General features: G+C 41.2%; 1 protein-coding gene across 1 annotated transcript; it reads right to left on the reverse strand.

Annotated features, from left to right (window-relative positions):
* Window positions 1-3,547: 3,547 nt before the first annotated feature.
* On the reverse strand, window positions 3,548-7,793 carry LOC139444285 (thrombin inhibitor hemalin-like). Its single transcript, XM_071225213.1, has 3 exons — window positions 7,715-7,793; window positions 5,086-5,247; window positions 3,548-3,714 (listed from the first exon to the last, which is right to left on the reverse strand). The coding sequence occupies exons 1-3, from the start codon at window positions 7,791-7,793 to the stop codon at window positions 3,548-3,550; spliced, it is 408 nt and encodes a 135-aa protein (XP_071081314.1).
* Between the last annotated feature and the right edge of the window lie 11,655 nt (window positions 7,794-19,448).

Raw genomic sequence — 19,448 nt, forward strand, 5'->3', positions numbered from 1 at the left:
TTCGACCTTTCCTCCCACTTTAAACTGACGTAAGATGGTCATCCTGTCAGTCACCTAACCGTGTCCAGAAAACTGTCGGTACTAGAGCTTACAGACCACTACGAGACGTAACGCTGATACGGGAACACCATCGACGTGCTGGAACACAGGTAGAACAGAAACCTGTAAAGAGTCCTGGTCACAGGAGTGAACAGATTCCAGGATTTCAGTCACGGTCAGTTTTCAAGATGCCGAGCCGCTTGGAGGTGGCGACATTATGGTTTGGGGCGGCATCTGTAGCCAAGTCAAGACAGATCTAGTGACTTTGGAAGAAAACATCACTGGATAGCGTTATATTGACCAATCTCTCTATCCCGTCATTCTACCGTTCTTGCATCAGAGGGGCGGTCGGGTAGCCTAGTGGTGAAAGCGTTCGCTCGTCACGCCGAAGACCCGGGTTCGATCCCATATTGCAAGGATCGATGCTTATGATATTATTCACTGGATCGTCTGGTTCAGACTCGATTTTTTACAAACCGCCGTGATATTGCTGGAATATTGCTAAAAGCGGCGTAAAACCATACACACACACTCACTCACACTCTTGCATCAGAATCCCCGGAAAAAACAACCCCATACAACATATAAAAATTGACTTGGCCATCGCAATCACCAGAATTATCATCTATAGAACACTTGTGGCGAGGTGAGGTGAAATTGGGTTTAACGTCGCGTCCATGATTATTGCACTAATATAGCGACGTGCATGCACGTGCGTGTGTGTGAGTGTGTGTGGCTGCTTGTACTAGTCCGGACTGATGCCGATTTATAGTGCCAGCCCACTGAGATACCATGTCACAGTTTAACATGAATACCCCACTCAGACACAGTATACTGACTCCGATCGGACCAGTCCTTGTTTTAGCCACTAATGCCGAGCGCCATAGAACACTTGACATTGACTGACAAAGTAAGAGCACAAAACAATACGTTATCATAGGCTCTCCGAGAAGAATGGTGTCGAATCCCATTTCTTGTGATCAGTGGCGATATTCTTAAACATTCTTAGAATTTTCTTAAGAATACTCTTTACTCGCTAAAAAATTCTTAGCTAAGTGTTACACTTAAGGGTGTAATCATAATGACTCTGAGAGTAAAGTAAAACTGTGAGAGTAACTCTCAGTTCGGACATTGGTCGTAACCAGGGAAATCCCTCTGTTATATTTAGAATTCCGAGCACTCTTCAGTTTTAGAGGCATGATTTTGTATCGCATGACTGTCACGTGATGTCAACACGCGGGCGTGCATCTGTCTACACTTCGCGCGATGGATTCCGCACAAATCATTGCAGTGAAGCGCAAACCGAATTAGTCATCTGACCAGACCTTGCTCCTGGTCCAACTTGTCGATGAGCGGAAGGCTACCAACAAGGGCAAGTTTGGGCCAGGAGTATACATTGTAAATGTTTTTCCTTGTCCTGAAAGTTCTCAGCTGATATCATGTTGAAAACAAGAGAGAGCCTAATTTTTTTAAAAATCTGACATCCGCTACCAAACATCCTGGTACAGTAAGATCTACTTGAAAAGAAACACGTGAGAACTCACAGATATCATATAAAATAACCGACACGTCCGAAGCGGTACTTAGTACCTCATGCTTGTTGTAAGATCACTCCCAATCTCTGCAGCAAGATATCACACATCCCATGGCTTTTTTGATACTTCAGAGAGAACCCTGATCACTGCAACTCTTTAACAACCCGAATGATACCAATACTGACACAATGTATGAAGGACAGCTGACGTAGCACAACCCTAAAACTATTACTTATAAGACATTAGGTAAGGAAGTCACCTAACACACCACACATCTGAATTATACAAATATTGAAACATGATGTTTAGGAACGTCTAACACACCCCACATCTGAATTATACAAATATTAAGACATGATGTTTAGGAAGGTTAACACGCCACACTTCTGAATTATACAAATATTGAGACATGATGTTTAGGAACGTCTAACACACCACACTTCTGAATTATACAAATATTGAGACATGATGTTTGGGGACCTCTGACACACCACGCATCGGAATTATACAAATATTAAGACATGATGTTTAGGAAGGTCTAACACGCCACACTTCTGAATTATACAAATATTAGAACACGCCACACATCTGAATTATACAAATATTGAAACATGATGTTTAGGATCGTCTGATCATCTGAATGATATTCCTTGATGACATAATTTGGTTGGTTGGTTGTTTAACGCCGTGCTCAGCAATATTCCAGCTATATGACGGTGGCTTGTAAAAATTCGAGTCTGAACCAGACGATCCAGTGATTAATATCATAAGCATCGATCCTTGCAATATGGGATCGATGACATGCATCAACAAAGTCAGCGAGCCTGACCACCCGATCCCGTTAATCGCTTCTTACTACAAGCAGAGTCGCCTTTTACGACAAGCATGGGTTGCTGAAGACCTATTCTACCCCGGATTGATGACATTAACATTCAACAGCATGCAGCACCAAGCAAGACAAATAGATGGATAGTTAGAAAGTATAATACAGACACTATGTTTTGTTCCCATACAGTATTTCAGACTTTTTGAACACCCCAGCCATACTTTACTGACAATTGTCACACAGATAATAAGAAATAGGGTTGGCAGATATTCCTGTTTTTTTTAAGATAATGGTTGCAATATATTTTGTTACTAGTCTATAATTGTTTTATGCTATATATAAGCATTACAACGTTGTGTAATGTGATATGTCGGTACCATACATTATGCTTACATGGTGTTTCTGGTGCTGTGCCGCGTCAGGCAGCAAACACTTCTCTCTGCAAATAGTGTGTGTGGCGGGTGCCAAGGGTGGGGCAGGACATGCTTACGGTTTTCGCGAACACTAGTGTCATCACTGATCACAGTGATCCATTCATATAATCTTTACCCCTTTTTTGCCTTTTACGTCCATAATGAAGTCTGCTTCGGCAGATAATCGATAGTGATTATTCTCTGTCGTTAACGTCATATATATACTGGGTAATATATATGAAAGTCCAGATGGTAAAATAAAATGCATGTAGCCATCAGTCAGTTCTCACAACCTATAGCTATAGTGGAAGGAAACATGGCGAAAGTAGTGATATGTTATCTTTTTAAAAGTTAGAAAGTTTCATCGTGAAATAAGGCGACTATGCTTGTCGTAAGAGGCGACTAACGGGATCGGGTGGTCAGGCTCGCTGACTTGGTTGATGCATGTCATCGATCCCAATTGTGTGAATCGATGCTCATGATGTCAATTTCTGGATTGTCTGGTCCAGACTCGATTATTTACAGACCGCCGTCATACAGCCGGAATATTGCTGAGTGCGGCGTTAAACAACAAACAAACAAAGTAACGTTCCAGGATGGTGTTTTCTACCTTGCCGCACCAGATACAGACGAGTTCTGAATTTGCAATCTCTTAAGGAGCACCCTTTGATTTCTAATCTAGAGAGATAACAATAAGACCAATATAGGTTGTATTGTTTTAATTGAATAACAGGCTAGATATAGCCACACGCCCTCATACATGCGGCCCTCGTTTGGTAGTTGTTAGTGTTGCCGCCACAGCCATGGTAGATAAACCGCTTACATCGTTGACTGCTAGCGTCGTAGTAGAAACGATTAATCTTCCCTCTGCATCGTCCAGGACTGGGCTTGGCTTGACAACCTTAAAAAGAACATAACTATATTCCATTGTTCATTAAGGTGAGTGAGTGAACAGTCTTACAGTTATATCACGGCGTGTCAACTTCACGCGAATTTGTGTGTGGCCGTTCCTCTATTATTACATCGTGTAATGTCCAGAACAAAATATTTAACCATTACCTTACTTCTATTATCAGGCTCGTGTTTCCGTGTGTACAAAACAACCTTAGCGCTACGACTGTCGTGAATCTATGTTAAGGTATGGGAGTGACGACAAACCCTAGCGCAAAGATCGCTTTGTACAACAGCATACTGATCTTGTCAATCAACCCTCGTAGCACTCTGTAACACAATCTACATATAGAAATGTTTCCCTGCCAACTTAATGTAATCTCATAATCTGCAATTTAAGACACTATGTTAATATAAATGAGATTATGTAATGTAATAAACTGTAACTGAATACAAGCGACGTGTAGAATTGTTAGGTAAATAGTAGTGTATACACAATTATATAACACATCATGTAGACAGACCAGGGGGAAAATTATGGAAACTGTATTTGCAGGATATCACATGAGTGTGTGACTGGTTTGACGCCGCTTTGAACGTAAAACTTAAGCCCCCGTTACACTATCAAACATTTTGACCAAGTTTTGGATAGTGTAACATGCCGTCAAAGACTTTGTCCAAGTCTTTGACGGGACTTTGATGGAATTGAAACCGATCCTATTTCTCGTCAAACTTTGATCAAAGTTTAATGATGTTGATTTAATTTAGCCAATCAGACTGCAAGGAAGATTTACCCCTTTTCAACCCGAAGTGCATAGAGTCAAGTCAAAATGAGTCAACTATTTTGGACTGACGAGATGTTGCAAGAATTAATTGATTTGTTTCAACAACGAGCAGCCATTCTCGGGACCAAATATGCCTTTGCCTACCCCGACGCCGCCTTCTCAACATGGCAATACATATAACAACAGCAAACAATTCTTCGTCAGTAGCATCCACCTTGGCAAGATAATTCCCACCAAAAACTTTGACGGCCTGCCAAAAACTTTGATGAGTGTAAAGTTTTCTTTGACCAAGTTTTGGATGAAAGTTTTTGATAGTGTAACGGGGGCTTTACAGTATTTCAGTTATATCACGGTATGTCACTTGGAGGTAAGACCACAAATACCCTGGTCTTAGACGCTCACCACTTTGGTCAAACCCACGAGCACGGGTATTGGGCTGACAAACCTCAAAGCAGAGTTCGAGCGAACCGGGATTCGAACCCACGATCAAAGGCCTGCGCAGCGAATTATATCACCTTTTAAAACTGCCCCCCTCCGCGTGCCCCCCAAACATTCATAAAAGGGAAAACGATGTTGAACAACATCCCTTGACATACCAGGTTTACAAACTTTCTCACAGGCTCCGATGTTCTTGAAGTTGTTTGCGTTACCACCGCAACCGCCGTACGTGAAGCTCTCACACTGTCCGGTCAGAGGATTATAGAAGACACGGCGGAGAAAGGCTCTACACCGTCCTCTTTCATGGTTCAGGTTGCAAACTAAAATGACAATGGGTTAGGGAAATGTATATCACACACATTCAACTACCTGACAATATCAGAATGAGACTTCAGTAAGCTAGCCATCTTACATACCATATATCACAGCTAGATAGCAACACAAGAATAGCATTCCACATAAACTTGATATACTAAACGGCTATTGCAATATGAAGCAGCTTTCTGACTTATCATACAAACTAGTTGGATCACATATTCACTTTGTCCAACTGACATGGAATACATTCTATGTATTTTACCAGTGAATTCTGCCTGGCACGTACTGCACAGCGCACATGTCACAAATTAGGAGAAATCTCGGTCTCGGAGAGTGGTCGGATGGGTGACCGCGTTCGGAAGAGTGACTCCTGAGAGTTTCTAAGGCTTCATTTCTGCCCAACACTAAATCACATGTGGTGTCTCCTTAGGCAAGTGAATGTGTTCTAAATGTCCCTCTGTTCACCCAGCAGTAAAAATGGGTACCCGGTGGGTTATACCCACATTTTAAAGGCAAAGAATGCATTTTATCCACCTGACGTATCTTGGTTTTTGGGACTGTTTTGCCTTGTGTGGGCGTGGTCCCATTTGCTACGTCACAATGTCCAAGATAGTGGGGGAACTAGCGTTACGGCACTCTAGCGTTATTCATGTTTTTACATAAATATGTATTTAACATACTGTATAATTTCAATGCCGTAAATTCTTAACCAAATGATAGACGTAGCATGGCCAATATTCGCATGAGACGGTATTTACGTGAGATTACCCGCGGGTATTTACCACTATGTACTCTTTCTCATGCTATGTAATGTACGGCTTTATCTATCGCTTGGCATATCAACAGTTAATGTACAAGTGAACTAATCTACTAACATCTATATAAACACACACATACAATTAACATTCAAGTTGTTTTGCGGTTTAATAGATAAAAACATAACTTATTGTTAAGGATATCCAAACATGGTAAAATATGGTGGCGTGCACAGGATATCTTATAAGTTTAAGGCAAGGGAAATTTAACAAGAAAATAATGTAATCTTACCTTAAAACAGAGAGAAGGCTGCTGAGTCCCTGTACGTCTTTATTCGTGGCAGAGTGTAGTATCTGCCACTGGACTCGTATAGGGACTCAGGCCTTCTGTAGAATGCGTTAGTTACCTAATATTGAAGCTATGATCTAAATCTGCCACATGCCTGGTGTAGTAGTTACACTTGTTCGTAAGTTACGGAGTGCACTGACCACATAATATCCTTTATATTCCTACCTATCGGATACTAAAATGACGGTGTGTCCGGCACAACACAGCATGTTACAGCCTGGGGCGTAACTCTAGCGTGAGTTACATTGACAGCAACTGACTTATACTATCTACAGAAATATATTTAGGTTTGGCTAGATGGAAGATAAAATATTGAGAAAAATACAAAACATATATAGGTTAATTATAGTAGTTTTAGGGTGTGTGTGTATGGTTTTACGCCGCTTTTAGCAATATTCCAGCAATATCATGGCGGGGAACACCAGAAATGGGCTTCACACATTGTACCCATGTCGGGAATCGAACCCGGGTCTTCGGCGTGACGAGCGAACGCTTTAACCACTAGGCTACCCGACCGCCCCAGTAGTTTTAGAACTATGACACGCCTATTCTGCCATCTAAAAGGACGCCTTTTACGGCAAGTATGGGATGCTAAAGACCTATACTCACCCGGATGGTCACGGGTCAGCAATCAAGTAAATCACCAAGCCTGACCACCCGAATCACCCGAATCATGAAGACGACGGATTTTGTATCGAAAGTTTTTCAAATACAGCTCCAAAAACATATTTAACCATAAGCCTGATTTTATTTTTTTGAAGAAATGTAACTTTGTGACAGGCAATTTCTACCTTTCCACAGTCTGATGCATAAATTGTTTGATAGGCATTACTTAGAAGTTGACGGATGACAAGATAGACACATTTTTCATGGATAACAACTTCTTTAATACTGGGAAAAGCGACGTTTCTGTATAGATCCTTAAACCGTTGTCAAGCAAGACAGTCTTGCTTGACAGCGGTATAAGGATCTACACCGAAACGTCGCTTTTCCCAGTATTAAAGAGGTTGTTATCCATAAAAATTGTGTCTATCTAGTCTGAAGTATAATTATTATTTTCCAGAATATTCAGGGACAATGAAAAAATTCGACAAAAAGGGTAAGCATGTTGTGCCTTTCCGGTAGCACCCTTCAGGAACAAATAAGGAACCAACTGCTCTATTTTCTAGAGGGACCTGGGATTTGCGTACCAGAAAATGGTGGTGTAAAATCATTTTGGTTTTAAGCAAGGAAACTAACTGTTTCAGTGCATTTCATGATAAGATTTAGTTTCGAAGTGACCACAAAAACTAAGAACATTATATTAAATGGTTTGTCCCCGACTCGTGGTCCCAATTCGACATCGTATTCAATGGTAGAACTTACTTTCCCTGGCAGAGGGTCGCTGTTGACTTGGTCCAAACAGGAGGAAAACTAACGCTAAGCACACGACAACCTTCAACATGGCCGATGCAGACTATCCTCGTAAAACAGGTTGCTCATCTATTTCTTTTTATCCTTTCCACTTGTTTTAAGTCACGCCTCTCCTGTTTTATTAACCAGATGGTTCCATTTCCCGACATGTGCCTTTGTATTTCAAGAGCACCCCATCTGCCTCTGCAATCAACGTATTGGCACTTTTATACCAGAACCCGTCTCCAGTATGTATGTTAATGGTTGCAACATGTAAACATTATACTGTCACCTAAGTCATTTAATATCATGAGAATATTGTGTTACTTTCTTCATGGCCTAACGCCTACAAATTGCACCGGCACAAACTCAGCAGAATTTGACTATTAAAAGAGACAACAGTTTTACGTGATGCCGCCTCATTAAAACACGGGTTGTGCCCGATTGACAAATACACAAGCTTGAGTAATTGACGCTAAACGTCGTTGCCAGCAATATTGCAGTTGTGTGACAAGGACGTGGACAGGCAAACCACAAGCAGCGCTCAACGCCGTCGGGTATTATACTCAGTAACTGTGTCTATCAGAACATATATTGTGAACACCCAATCCTCGTCATGGTCGGCAAGCACGGGGCGTTTGTGACGTACAATGTATGTTTACCCAGAATTTTGTTTTGATCTATACTGGAATGGGCAATGACATCTTTGTTAATGTGATATATGACCTTGGTCTTTTCGGAGGAGGGCAGTCATTTTAATCCATGAGCCATGGGAGTTCATGCATAAAAGCATACACAAAATACCAATACCGCCTAATACAATTATTGTGGAAGAAAACATGAATATACTTACTCCACTAAATCGATCACGAATGAGACATCCCCCACCAGACCTCCATCCTATCACCGAATCATATTTCTGATGATTGACATACCATCCATGCAATTTGATTTTGTTAAATGAAAACTGTTTAGAAAGATGTATCTCGTAAACCTTCTCAATAAGACATCAAATCAATAATTAAATCTTCATTCAAAACAAACATCGGTTAATGTTGAGTGTGAGGGCCGTTATTTTGAAATTTATTGAAAATTATTCCAATTATAAGTCCACTTTTGTCTATTTCAAGCGTCTTACTATTCGACGCTTCACCAGGCAGACCATTGACAGGAATCCCCAAGTCTCAGGTGTGTGTGTGTGTGTGTGTGTTGAACATCAACGTTGATACAAATAGAGCAGTAGCCCAGAGCACTTTGGTCAAACGAACAAGGCACCAATATCCGAAAACAGGAACATTTACTGTGTAACCCTACATATTCACATATGGATGTCTGCCGGGGAGCCCCTGCTGCGTGTGGCCCCTGGCCCCCCAAAAGAAGGGGCCATTCAAGGGCTGGATCAAACATTGGAGGTACCACATGAAAGTAAGTGTATGTGAACTGATTCATCTCACAGAGTACAGAATGGGCCACGCCAGACAAATCTTTCTCTGCATAAGGCCTGCCAGACACCCCCAGAGAGGGTCCCACAATTTGGGCTGGGTTAAACAATGGAGGCACCACATGAAATCAACATAAAATGAACTATTACACTCTACTAAGTATAAAATACCCATTGCCAGACAAATCGTCTGCTGCATAAGGCCCGCCAGACACCCACAAAAAGTTGACCCTTCAGGTATACATGGGTAAAATTGGTCTGGAATATATATCGATTGTACCACATTAAGGTACGTTTGAATGAACAGGTTCATATCACAGAGTACAGAATGGGCCACACCAGACAAATCTTCCTCTGCATAAGGCTTAAACATTGGAGGTATCACATGGAACCAACATAAAATGAACTATTACACTCTACTTATTACAAAATACCCATTGCCAGACAAATCCTCTTCTGCATAAGGCCCACCAGACACACCCTCACCCCACCACACACAGTTGACCCTCTGTAATCCCAGTGTGCATAATAAAACATAGGAGGCAGAAGAGCATTGGACATCAGCTCTGAGAGTCAACAGATGGTCAAATTTATGTTTTGTTCTTAAAGATGGAAGGATTTCATTGAGATTAAAATCACGTATTTATAAAATCAGGTCTCTGAATACTAGTATTGATATCATAGATTAGGCCTATCGTTGAAATGTAATGAAAATGGCATGAATCTGATTCTTGTGAATATATATCTGATCAGCTATGAAGTCCTCAAAGCCTGCTATAGCCTTATAGCTTGGCTATGGATTCCTACAAACCCAAACATGCTTAGGTAGTCCTCAAAGCCTGCTATAAGAATGGTAAATGACAGTCCCTAATACCATTTGGAAATCTCTTGGTGATAATTGTGTTTAAAAACCTATGATCTCCGTTTATTTAGCAAGTTTCATCATCTAAAAAGCTGAATTCCGGCCAAATATGTCCATATTTATCAATTTTACATAGACGTCCTCTCTTCCATGACGAGATACTATTGCGTCAGGAAAATCAGGTCTAACTATTGCAATGTGAATGATTGGTTGCATAGTTCTCGCTCGATCGCAGGTCTACCTTGTCGCACAAATTTAGAAATGGCTTGAAAGTTCACAAATACGTTCGTACGAGTAAGCTTCAGAAGAGGAGCGCAAATTTATAAGGTAAGGGTTTTAGAAAACGCTCTTTCTTTTTATCGTGGCGAGAAGGTTTCTTTCAAAAAGTTCAAGTCAGATCTCCTTTGTGTTGACATTCCTGCAGGTTATGTGTCATCAAGCATTGTTTTATCCATGCAGCATCCATTGATACAGTGAGCTAGTCTAATCTCGATATCTCGATAGGCCTAGCCTTTGATATAAGTCTAATGATACCATTGCATTGGGTTAAACTTGATCTCGTCAACGAAGAAAAGACCTCTATGTAAAATTGATAAATATTGAGATATATTTGGCCTGAATTCAGATTTTTAGATGATAAAACTTGCTAAATAAATGGAGATCATAGGTTATTAAACACAATCATCACCCCGATTTTCAAGATTATCGTCCTAAAACATTTCCAAGTGGTATTAGGGGCTATCATTAACCATTCTGCAACACTCAACAACAAAAGTGTATAGTGTATTTTTCAAACAAGTAAAGTTTGGTTTTCATTATTGTAGTACATGTATGGAATCAAGTCACAAAAACGCAAATGCTACAGAAAAGCATGCATTCCATGCGAATGTTGACTTTTATGCAAGCCCCATGCATTTCACTACCCAAGAATGGGTATAAAAACATGTGCGTTAACGGGATTCCATATGCAATGTTTAGCATCGTGCTGACAACAACCACTCAAAAAAACAACAAAATTTACGCAATTATTCAACATTATGAAATGCCACGCTTGTCCGAAAACGAGCGTCTGCGAGCCATTGGTGTGCTTGAAGAAGGATCGAGTCAACGTGATGTTGCAAGACAATTTAACGTCCACAGAAACACCATTTGGTGTTTATGGCAACGTTGGCAACAGACGAATGCAGTCAGAGACCATCCTCGGAGTGGCAGACCACGCGTACCCAATAATCGACAATACAACTGGATTCGAACAACACACCTACGAAATCGATTCTAGCCAGCAACAGTGACTGCACGAAGCATCCCTGGCCTTCGACGAATATCTTCACAAACCGTAAGTCGCCGCCTCAGATGTGCAGGGATTGTCTTCATTGTGTCATGGAAGAAGATCGGTTCTGGGGCGGCAGCGTTTTGGTAACGGGTGGGATTACAGCAAGACAGAGGACCCGTTTGATAGTGGTAGAGGTAAATCTCAATGGACAGCGCTACCGCGACGAGATCATCGGCCCTGTTGTTCTACCGTTTTTGCGTCGTCATGGCCCAGGCATTACCTTTCAACATGACAACGCCCGGCCTCATATTGCTCGACTTGTTCAGGATCACTTCAACAAAAACAACGTGAATGTCATCCCCTGGCCGGCTCGCTCCCCTGATCTATCAGCAATCGAGCACATGTGGGATGAGATGGATCGGCGCCTTCTACGTCAACCACGTGCTCCACAGACACTCAAGGAACTTCGAAACATGCTCCAGCAGATATGGACAGATATCCCACAGGACTTTGTGCGACGCCTGGTCCATTCCATGAGACGAAGATGTGTTGCTTGCATCGCAACCAGAGGTGGAGACACGCTATTGATTTGTAAATTGACATTTTGGCATGTTCATGTTTTTTTTTATGAAATCACGCATTTTCCGAAGTCAGTATGACAAATTAAAACCATTTGAACACTTACAGGAGTCTTTTATCTGTTGCAAACCGAAATTGTTTCAAATTTGGTGAAAACATAACTTTGCATTAAATCTTATTCAGTGTCACATGAAACTTTTGTTGTTCAGTATATAAAAATCATGGCACATAGCATCATATGCCTATGTGGCTTGTAGGAATCCATAGCCAAGCTATCAGGCTGTAGCAGGCTTTGAGGACTTCATAGCTGATCAGATATATATTCACAAGAATCAGATTCATGCCATTTTCATTACATTTCAACGATAGGCCTAATCTATATCAATACTAGTATTCAGAGACCTTCTTTTATAAATACGTGATTTTAATCTCAATAAAATCTTCCATCTTTAAGAACAAAACATAAATTTGACCATCTGTTGACTCTCAGAGCTGATGTCCAATGCTCTTCTGCCTCAACTTTTTGTGGGTGTCTGGCGGGCCTTATGCAGAAGAGGATTTGTCTGGCAATGGGTATTGTGCAATAAGTAGAGTGCATTTGTTCATTTAATGTTGGTTTCATGTGGTACCTCCAATGTTTAACCCAGCCCAAATTTTGGGACCCTCTCTGGGGGGTCTGGCGGACCTTATGCAGAGGAAAATTTATCAGGTATGGGCCGTGTTGTACTCAGTAACATGTACCTGTTCATCTAAACTTACTTTCATCTGGTACTTTGAATGTATACTCTAGTCAAATTTTACCAGAGTGTCCACTGAGTGCATTAAGGGTCAACATTTGGGGGTGTCTGGCGGCCCTAATGCAGCAGACGATTTGTCTGGCAATGGGTATTTTATACTTAGTAGAGTGTAATAGTTCATTTTATGTTGATTTCATGTGGTGCCTTCATTGTTTAACCCAGCCCAAATTGTGGGACCCTCTCTGGGGGGTGTCTGGCAGGCCTTATGCAGAGAAAGATTTGTCTGGCGTGGCCCATTCTGTACTCTGTGAGATGAACCAGTTCATATACACTTACTTTCATGTGGTACCTCCAACGTTTGATCCAGCCCTTGAATGGCCCCTTCTTTTGGGGGGCCAGGGGCCACACGCAGCAGGGGCTCCCCGGCAGACATCCATATATGAATATGTTGGGTTACACAGTAAATGTTCCTGTGTTCGGACATTGGTACCTTGTTCGTTTGACCAAAGTGCTCTGGGCTGCCGGTCTAAAAGCGTATTCATTCCAGAATTTTCAAGCACACGTGCAGATTCACTGATCAACATGCTCGTGGTGGTCATTGCATGCAGGAACAGGCATTGTGGCGAGAACCATTTCTCGTGCTTCCAGTCACCGATTACCATGACTATATTCAGTTATTTAAAGGAACACTGAGTGCGTCGTTAGACTGTTTTGAATGTCTGTTCAAAGATAAAAAGATGGGCTTTTCCAAATCTAGGAAGATTTGACGATGGGCCTGGGCTGCAAATGTGGTTGCGATGTTCAAGCATCTCTTATTTATTTTGATACTCATAATAATGATTCACTCTATTGAAATTTAATGAAACAGATGTTACACAATCTATAAACACGTTTAAAACTGACAAAGGGAAGATCCATCAACCAAACATTAAATGTGTTGGACAAAATGCTATATCATAGACACTTCGAGGCATATGCAGAGAGAGAGAGAGAGAGAGAAAGAGAGAGAGAGAAAGAGAGAGAGAGAGAGAGAGAGAGAGAGAGAGAGAGAGAGAGAGAGAGAGAGAGAGAGAGCATTTCGGTTATCCTTACAAGAAGATTTTTACAATCAAAACGTGATAAAAACGTGTTTTCCATACCTATTTTACAATGATGAAGATGCGATGAGGAGCATTAAACAATAAAAAATATATGCCTTGAGTTATGGACGACAGATGTTCCTCTGGAGCTACTCATATTCAGGCGTGCAATTTTCGATGCTCGAACGACAGTGAGAAAATACTATTATTTGTGTAGTCGAACTATTCTCAAGTGCCTTATGGATATTATCTTTTTGGTTTCCATGATAACAAATTGGACGAAGGATCAAAGGTGACTTGGTTTTGAGTCTGAAGCATAACTCAAAGACTGTTCAATATTTGTCATCACAGTTTGCACAGATATGAGTGCAGCGAAGCACTGGTGCCTTTTGCTTTTTTGGAATTTAGGAATATTTATTGTTTTCCAGTTTTTTGTTTATTTAATTCAGTGTCGTTGACTCTTCAAAACATTCCTAGATGATGAAGATCAGGTGATGCAATTGCTGAAGTACCGTTATGGTGTGGATCGTAACACGCGCCATCAACCATGCACTGGTTTGCTGACTCAGACTCACAGTCAAACACCGTTGTGTCGAAGTAGAAGGGACCGACGTTAATACTTCGAGTTATACTTCTACCCACCATATAAAGATCTGAGATCAAATTGGTCTTCGGCAACATTCATGTATCATAGCATGTGTTTATGAATCACTATCAAATAGTGATGATACCAGGTGTTCGCGAAAAGGTGAGCGTATCCTGCCCCGGTGTCGCCCATCACACACACGCTAAGGCAAGTCAATTGTTCACCTGAAGAAGGGAACATATGGTATTAGTCAAAATAGGCAATTTCAGACATAATTTTTGTCACTGATGCGTCAAGTTTGAAAGATATCTTCCAGATGTCTACCATAAAGCTTTACTGAGGCCTTGAATGTTTTGACCTTGATCAAGCTACTTGTGAGCAAGAGACGTATGACCCTTTTGAAATCTTGCATGCTCGACTGTACTTCTAACGGGATCGGGTGGTCATGCTCGCTGACTTGGTTGATGCATTTCATTGTATTCTAATTGCATATATCGATGCTCATGGTCAGAATCGATTATCTACAAACCGCGTAGCTGGAATATCGTTGAGAGGGCGTTGAACAACAACCCAAACCAGAACTATGCGGTCGCGCTAAAATCACGTGCCCCTCATTGGATGTCAGTCTACCGCATCTACTAGTTTGTAATGTTTTACCCTTCCGTAAAGATATGTCAAGCCAAATTAATAACTGCATCAGAAACGCTTAGCAAGAGCAATTTTGTTCATGCGGGCATTGAATTACCTTCAACATTGAGATTTTTAGTCTTTCATGTGAACAGTATTGCTAAGAAGATCTCGTTTCACTTTGATCGTGTTTTCTTGACATAATTTACAAATAGAACGTATGTGTGTACTGATACACATTGCAACAAATGCAAATGCAAGCGTCACTAAAATCACCAGTCAGCAGATGTCATAGATATAGAAGAAGGACAACAGAATGTAAGGATCCCTCTAGAATAGTCCACATGCTCGCAATAAAACAAGGAAAACACAATGTTATGAACCGTCTGAAAAACTACACATTTAACATTGCTTACAGAAACAATCAATGCAGTGAAAATTGTACACAATACTAAAACGAAAAATATACTTCAAATGACAGTAGCTCAAATGTACTGTAGCCATGCGTATTGCCACTTGTATAATCTTATATGGGCAGAACAAAGCTATCTGTCATCATTGGTGTTTGCCGAAGAATACTGTGTAATGTTGCCATCTGTCATATCAGAAAGTCCAGCGTTATCAGACGGATAATAAAGTCTAATGTACCCAATTGTAATATTACTGATTCCGGAACTACATAGACTTTAACATAATCTTATCTTGCTCAAAAGTGGTTTGATCAAGGTTACAACAGTCAAGGCCTTAGGAAAGATTTCAAAAGGCTTTTTAGTAGACATGTGGACATTTCAAAACTTGATGCATCAGTGACCCAAATTGTTTCCGATGCAATTCCCTATTTTGACTTGTACCATATGTTCCAGTGTTTGGTCAGCTGATTGATTGATTTGCCTTTGCACGTGTTTGTGACACGGTGGGGCAGGATACGCTCGTCTTTTCGCGAACGCCTGGTATCGTCACTATTTGATAGTGATTCATAAACACATTCATGATATAGTTGGAATCGTACTATCGATTCTACTTTATGCAGAGATTTCTATTGGATATGGAAAGGGTTTTGTCGCTTTATTTATAGTTCTCTAAGCTTTTAACAGATATTTTTTTGTGAATATGGAAAGGGGTTATGCCGCTTATATTTATGTAGCCATCTGTCATATCATACAATCTCACAACTCCAAGCGGGTGAGAAAGGTTAAGAACGCAATCTATCACATAGGCGGAGAATAAGTGCAGCCAACACGCGATTACCGCCGGGGAATACGATCTAATAAGTATGTGCATCTGTTTTAGCACAGCATCTGGCAATTGTCAAAGGGAAAAAATTTAATGAAGCCATCTGTCACTCGTAGGCTATAGGACTGTAGTTAAATGTAGCAATCATGAAACCTGGGACAACAAAACAGGGAATAAGGTTTAATATATGCAACTGTCATTTTACAGTATCAGAAGCTAATAGAAGCCACTGAGTATTCTGTAGGTAGGAAGACGAACTTGTAGGCGGAGATGTGGCCTCGGATGGGAGCCCATTACAGCAGTTTCATGGCCGCTTCCAAAAAATGAAGAATATTCCTTACAATCTCAACAAAATCTGCAAATATGCATGAATAACGTGTACTCTGTTTAACTGTAACAAGATAGTCGCTGACAAGATGATTTTCGATAAAATCCCAGCCCCAGACCCTCTCCTCAACATCTCTCCCCCCCCCCCCCCCAACAACAACAACAACAACAACTACCCCCACCAGTTCTGAAAATCGCCGGAAGCAGGTACATGACACTGACATACGTAGATTCCACCCTCATGCATGGTTTCTGATACTCATGGACCAGTGAATACACATTCGTTCCGCATGATTCATCACTGCAATTTCACAATGGTTCAGGGGGCACGGGTGGCCCAGTCGTCTAATGCGCCGCGATTCGCTGTGCACGCCAGAAACCTATGATTGTGGGTTCGAATCCCGGTTTGCCCCGATTATGTTTCTAGGTTTGTCAGCACCTTACCCGTGATCCTGGCTTTCACTGAAGCGGTAAACGTGTGAAACCTGCATCACTTCGGGCTTTCCTCCACATTAAGCTGACACGCCGCGATATAACTGGAAAACTGTTAAAAGCGGCGTTAAACCCAACTTACTTACTCACTCACTCACAATGGTTCGAGAGAGCATGGTTCATAAAAATGAAATGTAGACCTATTACATCGACATACAAAGTAATCTTAGACCGTGCTTTCTTTGATTTTTAGAAACAAGTTCACGATTTTCCTCTCTGCATTGAATGTTTCATATTACAGATATTAATCAACAAGTAAATACTTCACTATCAATAATTTCGTTGCGTACAGCCAGGTCCTGTATACCACCAGTATGCCATAACCATATTCTAGTGCAGCATATCACAGTAACCTTCAGTAGGTTATCTGATATCGTACAAGAATAGTCAAGTAACCAATTCCCTTTCACTGATTTGACCCACATGGACTAGAAATATAAGATACCAGTGAGACCGTCTCGTATGTTTTATTGATAGATCTATGCATTAAGATTCCGACTGACAAACATCTTTGACTTCAGCTTTCCAATGTTATTTTTTTAAAAACGTGGAGAAATAGTAAGCTATTGTTTATTTCCATTCTTCGAATGGTTTTCTGAAAAATGATGTGGTCACCTTTTGAAATATGGCTAAGAAGAAACCAATGCTGGCGGTAAGAAATCATTATCAGGTGAAGTAATAATAAAACTAGAAGCTGTGCTGAACGAGTGACTGAGTGAGTTGGGTTTAACGCCGCTTTTAACGGTATTACAGTTATATCACGGCGTGTCAGCTTAATGTTGAGGGAAAACCCGAAGGATGCAGGTTTCAGACGTTTTCCAGTTCAGTGAAACCCACGAGCACGGGTATGGTGCTGACAAACCTAGAAACATAAACGGGGCGAACCGGGATTCGAACCAACAATCATAGGTTTCTGGCGTGCCCAAGAGACGCTACTCTGCACAGCGAATCGCGGCGCCTTAGACGACTGCCCCCCCCACCCCCCCAACCCCCCCCACCCCCCTCGAAACTGTTTTGAAAGGGGAGGATGATTTCAATGCTTTTTATCTCTCACTTGCTACCGCGCTGTTCCCCATTTGCATCTTGTTGTACTTACAACAAATGTCTGATTAAAGTGTTAAACTGCCATTAAAACCATGTTTTCGTTTTTCCATATTTGTTTGAAATTACGTTATGTTGCTGTCTGGCAACCATTTAGACAACGTGCCCTGTTTGGAGTGTTTTGTATAGACTAAAGTGCCTTTTACGTGTGAAGCGAACTGATGACAATTCTTTACACGGTCTTTGACGAAATATTGACTAAACTGAGTTCCAGTTTTAGAAGCTTCACCGTTTCCTTATCATATTTCGTGTTAATTGGCAGCAACCTATGAAACATTTCCGTATGTCTTTGGATCAATGAGAAATCTGGTGCACATTCTCAGCACCCACTGGTAGCCTTTATGTACCGTGTGAACTTTCGACAGAATTGGTGGAATGAGAAAAGTTACACTTTGAGAATGCTGTCACCAACAGTTCACTTTTCTTGGACATCTCTCTTGGGTCACCTATATGCTTCATCGGTGGTAACATCAGCGAAAGACATTGCTCACCTAAATTAAAAATAGCTGAAATATACACGAAGCTGCTTGCTGTGTCCTACGCGTGAAGATCCGGGGTAAAATAGGTCTTCAGCAACACATGCTTCCCGTAAAATACGACCATGCTTGTCGTAAGAGGCGACTAACGGGATCCAGTGGTCAGGATCGCTGACTTGGTTGATGCTATCATCGTATCCCAATTGCGTGGATCGATGCTCATGATATCAATCACTGGATTGTCTGGTCCAGACTCGATTATTTACAGCTGAAACATTTCTGAGTGCGGCGTTAAACAATAAACTTGTGTCCGTTATGAGGAACAACGCCCTGCATCTCATCGAATGACCCCGTGCTTGAGGGACAAGATATGATAAATGCAGTGACTACGTGAATGAATGGTATTTTACACCACAGTGCAGAGTTTTACTGCTATTACCAAAACTGTCAGTTGTGATCAAGACTAGCTCGGCCTGTCCACAGGAACTCTTAGCTGTACCACAGACTTGTATATACTGGTATTAGTTATATAGGTCCGTGGCTGTACTCCGATCAATCTCATTAAAATCAGATCTTATATACTCCCCGCTTTGTTTTGCGGTAGCGAGAACAATTTTAATTGTACTCAAGTATCAAAAACATAGTTTTATGACCCATGTGACAGCACAAAATGTTTAACATCATAGTTGTATGAAACTTCGAATATAATTCCGAACAGAACTGTTCTAGCACTTTCGCGTCGTTTCGCGGTATAATGTCGATACTACGTCGAATGCGTTGAGCTATATTTAGCAATGGTAAAACCCTATGAAGCTGTAGGCTGCATTTATGCGTTTGCATGTTTTGTCGAATACAAGGTTCTTGATTTTAAGAAAAAGGCAAACAAGTTATGCA

The sequence above is a fragment of the Haliotis cracherodii genome, unplaced genomic scaffold (genome assembly GCF_022045235.1).
Source record: "Haliotis cracherodii isolate W230 unplaced genomic scaffold, xgHalCrac1.p SCAF_5, whole genome shotgun sequence".
Lineage (NCBI taxonomy): Eukaryota > Metazoa > Mollusca > Gastropoda > Lepetellida > Haliotidae > Haliotis > Haliotis cracherodii.

What these genes read in the sequence shown, in the direction of transcription:
- LOC139444285 (XM_071225213.1), bottom strand. Translation starts at nt 7,793, where the DNA reads ATGTTGAAGGTTGTCGTGTGCTTAGCGTTAGTTTTCCTCCTGTTTGGA. An exon ending in GCGACCCTCTGCCAGGGAAA is followed by an intron (nt 5,248 to 7,714) that starts GTAAGTTCTACC and finishes TTGTCATTTTAG; the next exon opens with TTTGCAACCTGAACCATGAA. An exon ending in TGAGAAAGTTTGTAAACCTG is followed by an intron (nt 3,715 to 5,085) that starts GTATGTCAAGGG and finishes GTTCTTTTTAAG; the next exon opens with GTTGTCAAGCCAAGCCCAGT.